Below are 10140 nucleotides of genomic sequence, written 5' to 3'. Positions count from 1 at the left end.
CTCTGTCTCTGTCTCTCTCTCTCTGTCTCTCTCTCTCTGTCTCTCTCTCTCTGTCTCTCTCTCTGTCTCTGTCTCTGTCTCTCTGTCTCTGTCTCTCTCTGTCTCTCTCTCTGTCTCTCTCTCTCTCTGTCTCTCTCTCTGTCTCTCTGTCTCTCTCTCTCTCTCGTCTCTCTCTCTCTCTCTCTCTCTCTCTCTCTCTCTCTCTCTGTCTCTCTCTCTCTCTGTCTCTCTGTCTCTGTCTCTCTGTCTCTGTCTCTCTCTGTCTCTCTCTCTGTCTCTCTCTCTCTCTCTCTCTCTCTCTATCTAACCAGAGAAAACTAATATTTGTGATTATTTTCTATTTTTGTTTGGTTTTACTTCACCACTGAAGGCCGAGTCTGAACAGGTGAAGATCAAGGTATTATTTAACTTTTTTAAAAAACCTTTCCTTTATATAATAGTTTTTAAAATAACATGAACAGCTATCTTCACATAATCGTTAACTGCGTAGAGTCTCCGTGTTTAGCTTAACGTCCTGTCTGCGTGGTGTAGCATTGCTAACAACGCTGTAAGCTAGCCCGGTTATCTAACTGTGTTTTACAGTAAAGGGACTCTCTTGTTTCTTATTTAAACTCATTTCAGTAAACATACAAATGTTTTTTATAACATCCACATTATATACACTACCGCTCAAAAGTTTACACACCCTTTCTTTAGTTTAATTTTTTTCCCCACATTTTAGAACAATAAAGTCATCAAAACTCTGGAGTAACACAAATGGACATATGAGAATTATGTTGTAATAAAAAATCCAAAATAAATCAAAATAATTTTGTATTTTAGCATCTTCAAAGTAGACACGCTTTCTGCCGAGAATTTCCAGAAATGTAAATCCATGTAGTGATTTTTAGCCCTGGACAAAAAGTGCAAGGTTTACTAGATATTTATTCAAATAGTTAAATCTTTATTAAAATAACTAAACTGTTAAGGGGAGAGATACATTTCAAAAAACATCATAGTGTAGAACTATACCAGAAAACATGTCTGGTGAAATCAGGATTTTTGGAGATACCTGAGGAAAATGCAGATATTTCAGGACAGTGATGTTTTATTTACGCTAAAATATTTGATCAAATGTTAATAATTATGATTTTATTTTCTTTTGCAAGTGACTAAGAATAATCCGTCCTGTGTATTAGTTAGAAATTGAGAGAAAAAAATCTCAAATAGAAAAGAGAATTACTGTTCTCTTGAACGAAGTGTGACACGTCATACTTTTTTTTATCCATTTATAGTTACATCTAATGTTGTAAAACGTATGTCATCTTATTACAGCTGTAAACAATAACAAAAAAACGCAGCTTGTTACGCACGTTACCGAGAAATCGTAAAGAAGTGTAAACTCCTCTGTACTGAAGATATCGGAAAACATAAAGTTACAACTTCACCTCTGACTGTTACACAGCGCTGACACTGGAGACTCCTTCCTTACACTTTACATATATAACTATTACCTCAGAAACTGAGCGTCTCTCTTTCAAGTCCCCATGAACGCGCTGTTGCTATAGAAACCATAACGTACTCGAGGAACTCAACACCTGACCAATCACCATCCAGAACTCGGCAACAGCACTGAACGCATGCAGGTCATGACCTCATGGTGTAGCTTTAGTAGTTTGTACAATAACTCGGTAACACTAATTTGAGGTTTTGATGTTTCAATTTTTTGTGTGGTTTGAGTAACGGTCTACCTGCTAGCAGACCATATGCATTCTGGTCTGCTGTCTCTGTAGGCCTCAGGAGAACGTAACGCAGGAGATCAGTGCTGAGATCAGTCATGTTCTCATCAGATCAGAGTATTTGTGTAAACAGTATGTTTTTGTACGTATTTCAAAACTGTATAGTGATCGTTTGCGTTCAGTTTGAGGTAGAACAGAAGTGGAATACGTGGAAATCATGTAAAAACGTGTAAATATGATGTTGTGGTGTATAACACATTTGTGTGTGTGTTTGTGTGTGTGTATAGGGCAGTAAGGTGCAGACGAGGGTGGGTCTCCTCATGCTGCTGTGCACGTGGATCAGTAACTGCCCCATTGCCGTCACACACTTTCTCCACAACCAGGAAAACGTCCCCTTTGTATCCTTTCTGTGTGTGTGTGTGTGTGTGTATGTATGTGTGTGTGTTTGTGTGTGTGGATGTGTGTTTCCTTAACTCTGTGTGTAGCTGACAGCTCAGATCTCGGAGAACCTGGGTGAGGATGAGAACCTGGTACAGGGTCTGTGTGCTCTTCTGCTGGGAATCTGCATCTACTACAACGACAATTCGCTGGAGAACTACACCAAGTACGACTCCATGTCTCTCGCCCTCGCTCACCTCTCTCACTTCACCTCTCACCGTGGGAGCTGATGATAACTCTTAACGTTTACCTGCAGCTTAATAACACTTAAACCCGAATAAAGCCCCATGCTGAAACGCTGAACACCGTGTCGGTGATCCAGAGCGACGTTGGTGTAATTTCACTCCTAACTTCTGTGTCTTTGTGTCAGAGAGAAGCTGAAGCAGCTGATTGAGAAGAGAATCGGGAAAGAGAACTTTGCGGAAAAGCTCGGCTTCATCACCAAACATGAGCTGTACTCGCGCGCCTTTCAGAAACCTCAGCCCACCTTCTCCACACCAGAGCACATGCTGTTCGACCACGAGTTCACCAAACTGGTGAAGGAGCTCGAGGGTCAGTGCCACTCCTGTATTGCTCCTCCCTCTTTTCCACTCTGGAGAATTATCCTGCTGTCAAATTTATTTATTAATTAACAGTTTTCATATCAGTCCCTCACTGTCACAGAAATGGGGAGACGAGTCTTAGTAGATTCACACGGACTCGCGAATCGACTCTGAGTCGATTCACTGACTCATACAGATTTTGGATCAGGGATGGATGGATGGACAGACACTGTATCTTTATTGAGCTGAGCTGGTACTGACCGTGTGCGTGTGTGTGCGTGTGTGTGTGTGTGTGTTCATACAGGTGTGATAACGAAGGCCGTGCACAAGTCCAGTGAGGAGGACAAGAAGGAGGAGGAGGTGAAGAAAACACTGGAGCAGCATGACAGCATCATCACTCAGTACAAAGAGCTGATCAGAGAACAGGTACAATAATTAGTCCCGCCCACACTGTCTGATTGGATAAAAAAACAATCGCGAGGCAGTGTTGTTGATGTGTGTACCATGTGAGCATATAGTGTACACAAATATAAAGTTCTCTGTGTGTGTGTGTGTATCAGGATGCTCAGATAACTGAGTTGAAGGAGCAGGTGTCGGCGATGACGTGTCAGAAAGAGCAGATGGAGAGCACCATCACACAGCAACTGTCCCAGATCCAGCAACACAAAGACCAGTACAACATCCTCAAACTCAAACTGGGTACACACGCGCGCGCACACACACACACACACACACACACACACACACACACACACACACACACACACACACACACACAGTACAACATCCTCAAACTCAAACTGGGTACACACACACACACAGTACAACATCCTCAAACTGGGTACACACACACACACACACACACACACACACAGAGTACAACAAACTCAAACTGGGTACACACACACACACACACACACACACAGTACAATATCCTCAAACTCAAACTGGGTACACACACACACACACACACACACACACACACAGAGTCTGAGACACCTTTCTGACTTTACCTACAGACAGACAAACGTGTGTGTGTGTGTGTGTGTGTGTGTGTGTGTGTGTGTGTGTGTAGGAAAAGATGGAGCAGGGTCTCAGGCTGATGTTCAGGTGAACGGTGTTCAGGTGGAGGAGCTTACTGCGCTCAGGCTGGAGCTGGAGGAGTTACGCACACAACACACACTGCTGCAGACAAATCTCACAGAGAAGGACAACCTCATCACCAGCCTGGTGTGTATGAGTGTGTGTGTGTGTGTGTGTGTGTGTGTGTGTGTGTGTGTGTGTGTTTTTTGCACATTTTATTCTAGTCTGATAATTATACTGTTTTTGTTATGTTATTTTATAAATTGATTGTGTGTGTGTGTGTGTGTGTGTGTGTGTGTGTGAAGAAAGCAGAAGCAGCTCGGTCAGCAGAAGGACCAGCACCTGCATCAGAAAACACAGAACTACTGAAGGTACAAGGGACAACTCTCTCTCTGTCTGTCTGTCTGTCTGACTGTCTGTCTGTCTGTCTGTCTGTCTGTCTGTCTGTCTGTCTGTGCGTGCGTGCGTGCGTGCATGCGTGGGTGGGTGGTGTACTGAGTGTTGTGTTTTGGTCCTACAGGAAGTGGAGGCTCTGCGAGTGCAGGTTCAGAGTCAGCAGGCTGAGATCTCCCAGCTGCAGAGTGAAAGACGTGAGCTTCAGCGGAGAACCCAAACTGTGGTGAGTGCTGATGCTAAACTTCATTAGAACTCATTACAGCACAAATACTGACCTTACTCCTAATTACTCCTCCTTACTCCTAATTACTCCTCATTACTCCTAATTACTCCTCATTACTCGTCTTTACTCCTCATTACTCGTCTTTACTCCTCATTACTCCTAATTACTCCTCATTACTCGTCCTTACTCCTAATTACTCCTCCTTACTCCTAATTACTCCTCCTTACTCCTAATTACTCCTCCTTACTCCTAATTACTCCTCCTTACTCCTAATTACTCCTCATTACTCGTCTTTACTCCTCATTACTCGTCTTTACTCCTCATTACTCCTAATTACTCCTCATTACTCGTCCTTACTCCTAATTACTCCTCCTTACTCCTAATTACTCCTCCTTACTCCTAATTACTCCTCCTTACTCCTAATTACTCCTCATTACTCGTCTTTACTCCTCATTACTCGTCTTTACTCCTCATTACTCCTAATTACTCCTCATTACTCGTCTTTACTCCTCATTACTCGTCTTTACTCCTCATTACTCCTAATTACTCCTCATTACTCGTCTTTACTCCTCATTACTCCTAATTACTCCTCATTACTCGTCCTTACTCCTCCTTACTCCTCCTTACTCGTCTTTACTCCTCATTACTCCTCATTACTCCTAATTACTCCTCATTACTCGTCTTTACTCCTCATTACTCCTCATTACTCCTAATTACTCCTCATTACTCGTCTTTACTCCTCATTACTCCTAATTACTCCTCATTACTCGTCTTTACTCCTCATTACTCCTAATTACTCCTCATTACTCGTCCTTACTCCTCCTTACTCCTCATTACTCGTCTTTACTCCTCATTACTCCTCATTACTCCTAATTACTCCTCCTTACTCCTCCTTACTCGTCTTTACTCCTAAATACTCGTCTTTACTCCTAAATACTCGTCTTTACTCCTAATTACTCGTCTTTACTCCTAATTACTCGTCTTTACTCCTCATTACTCCTAATTACTCCTCATTACTCGTCTTTACTCCTCATTACTCGTCTTTACTCCTCATTACTCCTAATTACTCCTCATTACTCGTCCTTACTCCTCCTTACTCGTCTTTACTCCTAAATACTCCCCCTTACTCGTCTTTACTCCTCATTACTCCTCCTTACTCGTCTTTACTCCTCATTACTCCTAATTACTCCTCCTTACTCCTACTTACTCGTCTTTACTCCTCATTACTCCTCATTACTCCTAATTACTCCTCCTTACTTGTCTTTACTCCTCCTTACTTGTCTTTTACTCCTCCTTACTCATCTTTACTCCTCCTTACTCCTGATTACTCCTCCTTACTCCTAATTACTCCTTCTTACTCCTAATTACTCGTCCTTACTCCTAATTACTCCTCCTTACTCCTGATTACTCCTCCTTACTCCTAATTACTCCTTCTTACTCCTAATTACTCGTCCTTACTCCTAATTACTCCTCCTTACTCCTGATTACTCCTAATTACTCCTCCTTACTCCTAATTACTCCTCCTTACTCCTAATTACTCGTCCTTACTCCTAATTACTCCTCCTTACTCCTGATTACTCCTCCTTACTCCTGATTACTCCTCCTTACTCCTAATTACTCCTTCTTACTCCTAATTACTCGTCCTTACTCCTAATTACTCCTCCTTACTCCTGATTACTCCTCCTTACTCCTGATTACTCCTCCTTACTCCTAATTACTCCTCCTTACTCCTGATTACTCGTCTTTACTCCTCCTTACTCGTCTTTACTCCCCCTTACTCGTCTTTACTCCTCCTTACTCCTAATTACTCCTCCTTACTCCTGATTACTCGTCTTTACTCCTCCTTACTCATCTTTACTCCTCCTTACTCGTCTTTACTCCTCCTTACTCCTAATTACTCCTCCTTACTCGTCTTTACTCCTCCTTACTCGTCTTTACTCGTCTTTACTCCTCCTTACTCGTCTTTACTCCTAATTACTCCTCCTTACTCCTAATCACTCGTCTTTACTCCTAATTACTCCTCCTTACTCCTAATTACTCGTCTTTACTCCTAATTACTCCTCCTTAATCCTGATTACTCGTCTTTACTTCTAATTACTCGTCTTTACTCCTAATTACTCGTCTGTACTCCTCCTTACTCCTAATTACTCCTCCTTACTCCTAATTACTCCTCCTTACTCCTAATTACTCGTCTTTACTCCTAATTACTCCTCCTTACTCCTCCTTACTTGTCTTTACTCCTCCTTACTCATCTTTACTCCTACTTACTCGTCTTTACTCCTCCTTACTCCTGATTACTCCTACTTACTCGTCTTTACTCCTCCTTACTCCTCTTTACTCCTACTTACTCGTCTTTACTCCTCCTTACTCCTGATTACTCATCTTTACTCCTGATTACTCGTCTTTACTCCTGATTACTCGTCTTTACTCCTCCTTACTCGTCTTTACTCCCCCTTACTCGTCTTTACTCCTCCTTACTCCTGATTACTCGTCTTTACTCCTTCTTACTCGTCTTTACTCCTCCTTACTTGTCTTTACTCCTCCTTACTCCTAATTACTCGTCTTTACTCCTCCTTACACGTAATTACTCCTAATTACTCGTCTTTACTCCTCCTTACACGTAATTACTCCTAATTACTCGTCTTTACTCCTCCTTACTCGTCTTTACTCCTCCTTACTCGTCTTTACTCCTCCTTACTCCTACTTACTCGTCTTTACTCCTCCTTACTCCTGATTACTCCTACTTACTCGTCTTTACTCCTCCTTACTCCTGATTACTCCTACTTACTCGTCTTTACTCCTCCTTACTCGTCTTTACTCCTCCTTACTCGTCTTTACTCCTCCTTACTCCTAATTACTCCTCATTACTCCTCCTTACTCCTAATTACTCCTCATTACTCCTCCTTACCCGTCTTTACTCCTCATGACTCCTCCTTACTTCTAATTACTCGTCTTTCCTCCTCATTACTCCTCATTGCTCGTCTTTACTCCTCCTTACTCCTAATTACTCGTCTTTACTCCTCCTTACTCCTCCTTACTCCTCAATACTCGTCCTTACTCGTCTTTACTCCTTGTTACTCGTAAAACTGTCTCTGGTTTCAGTCGGGTTCCGTCAGTGAAGCAGAAACGGCTAAACTCAGTGAGCTGGAGCAGAGACTGTCAGCACAGACAGCAGAAACACATCGACTGCAGGTCTGACACACACACACACACACACACACACACACACACACACACCTTTATTCAGTTTTTCTGTTTTCCTCTGACTCATACCTTTTCGACCCTGTATTTATCTCACTCTCTCATTAATTCTTTAATTTCCGTTCCAAGTATGAACTTTTCTCTCTCTCTCTCTGTGTCTGTGTGTCTGTGTGTCTGTGTGTGTGTGTGTGTGTGTGTGTGTGTGTGTGATTCAGGAGGATGTCCGGACTCACTCAGAGAGCAGGGCACAGTTGGAGAAAGAGTTAGCGGCGGCTAACAGCACGGCGGCCATATTGCAGGCGGAGAAGGCCAAGCTGCAGCAAGAAGTGAGCGAGTCGAAGAAGGAGCAGGATGACCTGCTGGTGCTCCTCGCTGATCAGGACCAGAAGATCCTCTCTCTCAAACAGAGACTTAAAGCCCTCGGAGAGACGGTAAATGCATCTGAACTATTTACTGCCCCTCTGTTTTAGCTCTGCTGCCTCGTTGCTTCACCCTCCCTGTCCTTGTCCTTTGTCTTTGCTGCCCTTGTGCTGCTGCTTCACCTTTGCTGCCTTTTTGCTGCCTTTATGCATTGCCTGTGCTGCTTCACACTGCCCGTGTTTTGCCTTTGCTGCCTTTGTGCCTCACATTGGCTGCCTCTATGCTTCACATTTGCTGCCTCTATGCTTCACATATGCTGCGTCTGTGCTTTACCTACGCTGTCTTTATGCTGCCTCTGCTTCACTTTTGCTGCCTCTGGCCTTTGCCTTTGCTGCCTTTATGCAAAAACAATTATTTTCACTGACTAAAACTGCAATATTTTAGATTTTGTTAAATTCTGACTAAAATGAATCCCTGTCACATGACTACACTTAAAATATTCATCAAAAGTCTAAAACTGACCTATCTGCACGTGAACGCTGAGGATGATGTCACTGCCTCTCCACAGATTGAGGACGAGGATGATCTGGACGTGAGGGACCAGTCTGATGATGATGATGATGATGAAGAGGAGGAGGAGGATGATGAATAGAGAGAGACTGAGTAGAATTCAGGGGAATAAAAGTGGTTTAAACCTGACACTAAGAAGAGGAGAGACATAAACCACCCGATTTCTTGCCGCTGAATCGTCTGTTCATTCTTAGCTTTTATTTGTTTATTTCCTGTTTGCTAATGCCACTTTACCATCATCTTTGTTCATTTGTACTCAACACATTGTTTAGTGGAGCAGTTGCATTAAAAATGCTAATGTGGCTAGCAGTGACTGGACTCTAGTAGCTGCCGATTAGCATGATACCTGCTGAGTATTTTTTTTTCTTTTATTTGATTTGTTCAGTTAAACATTGTTTAGCAGAATAGTTCCACAAAGCTGGTGCTGCGATCAAGTCGCAGCAACCATCAATCAGGAAATGCTGCTACCAAGGAATTGTTTTTCATTCGTTAGCAACATTAGCATTTTCAACTGATATAAAATATGAATGGCTTCAGATGAGCATCTGGTGGTCTTCACTTATGTTTTAATGGAAGAAAATTTTTATGAATATTAGCTGAATGTTAGCTGCTGTACATTAGCATAAAGTCATCTGCATATTTGCTTTTCATTTTGAGCAGAATGGAAATATTAAAATGTACATAAATTACTGTACACGAATGTACATCCAGTTAATTAATGCTAATGTTGCTAACAGTGAAGAATCTACAGTGTACATTTCGAGAGAAAAAACTCCTCAATCTATATTATAAATATAGAAACTATAAAATGTGAATAAATTACACAAACACAGAAGTGTAAAAAATGCTAATGTTGCTAACAATAAATAGAAGCTCGTAGCCGCTAATCAGACGAACGTTGTTGACATTTTTGTATTGTTAGTAAAATTAGCATGCTTGAATGAATCTTCCTGGAGATCTGTTTGAATATAGAAATAAATATGTTTGCTATCATTGAGTACAGGACAATGAAGCTCTAACGAAGCTTTATAGAAGCTCAGCTGAGGCGTGATCGAAGCTATAACGAAATTCTGTTTAAGCTTTAATTGAATGCTTTTCGAGATTTAATGAACCTGTAATAAAGCTCCAATTAAGTTATAATTAAGCTTAAATGAAGCTCCATAGGCTCGATTGAAGCTGTAATGAAACTACTGAAGGTCTACTTGTTTTAAGCTTTCATTTCTAATGAAGCTCTGTTCAATCTTTAATGAATATTTTCATTCATCGTATACGAGTGTGCAATATTCGCTAAGCAGGCAGGTGCCTCCAAGTCCGTACAGCTGAGACTGTCATCTAGTGTTAGCTGCTTCTCTTAGGCACCGGTGTGTGTGGATCGGGAGAAATGTGTGTGTGTGGATTGTGGAAGACAAATCACGGAAAGAACATCTCAAAATCCAAATGAAACGAACAGGATCGACTCGGAAAAGACGTCACCACATGCTGTACCCCATGCTCAATAGGACAGGCTCCAGGTTCCCCGATAGATGGAATGTGTCTGTATTTGTACAAATTGCTTGGCCTTCTCTCTTTCCTGTCCGGCTTTTCGCTTTCCATACGGTTGCCAGGGTTG

The 10140-nt window shown here is 42.0% G+C and overlaps 1 protein-coding gene across 5 annotated transcripts in view; it reads left to right on the top strand.

The window, feature by feature from the left end:
• uso1 (USO1 vesicle transport factor) overlaps window positions 1-9528 on the top strand; it is a 25066-nt gene extending 15538 nt beyond the window's left edge. For 3 of the 5 annotated variants that reach the window (XM_053679941.1, XM_053679943.1, XM_053679942.1), the window contains 11 exons: window positions 2006-2116; window positions 2204-2322; window positions 2527-2708; window positions 3003-3124; window positions 3259-3397; window positions 3774-3928; window positions 4087-4152; window positions 4302-4400; window positions 7503-7592; window positions 7817-8032; window positions 8530-9528. In XM_053679941.1, coding sequence (XP_053535916.1) covers window positions 2006-2116; window positions 2204-2322; window positions 2527-2708; window positions 3003-3124; window positions 3259-3397; window positions 3774-3928; window positions 4087-4152; window positions 4302-4400; window positions 7503-7592; window positions 7817-8032; window positions 8530-8613 — 1383 coding nt within the window. In that variant the 3' untranslated portion in view covers window positions 8614-9528. Of the gene's footprint in view, window positions 1-370; window positions 398-2005; window positions 2117-2203; window positions 2323-2526; window positions 2709-3002; window positions 3125-3258; window positions 3398-3773; window positions 3929-4086; window positions 4153-4301; window positions 4401-7502; window positions 7593-7816; window positions 8033-8529 lie in introns of all 5 variants that reach the window. The other 2 variants (XM_053679940.1, XM_053679939.1) reach the window with 1 other exon arrangement.
• The last annotated feature ends 612 nt before the right edge of the window (window positions 9529-10140 follow it).

This window comes from Ictalurus punctatus, chromosome 3, assembly GCF_001660625.3.
Source record: "Ictalurus punctatus breed USDA103 chromosome 3, Coco_2.0, whole genome shotgun sequence".
NCBI lineage: Eukaryota > Metazoa > Chordata > Actinopteri > Siluriformes > Ictaluridae > Ictalurus > Ictalurus punctatus.
The sequence above is the reverse complement of the archived record's forward strand: the minus strand, read 5'-3'. Positions and strand labels throughout refer to the sequence as shown.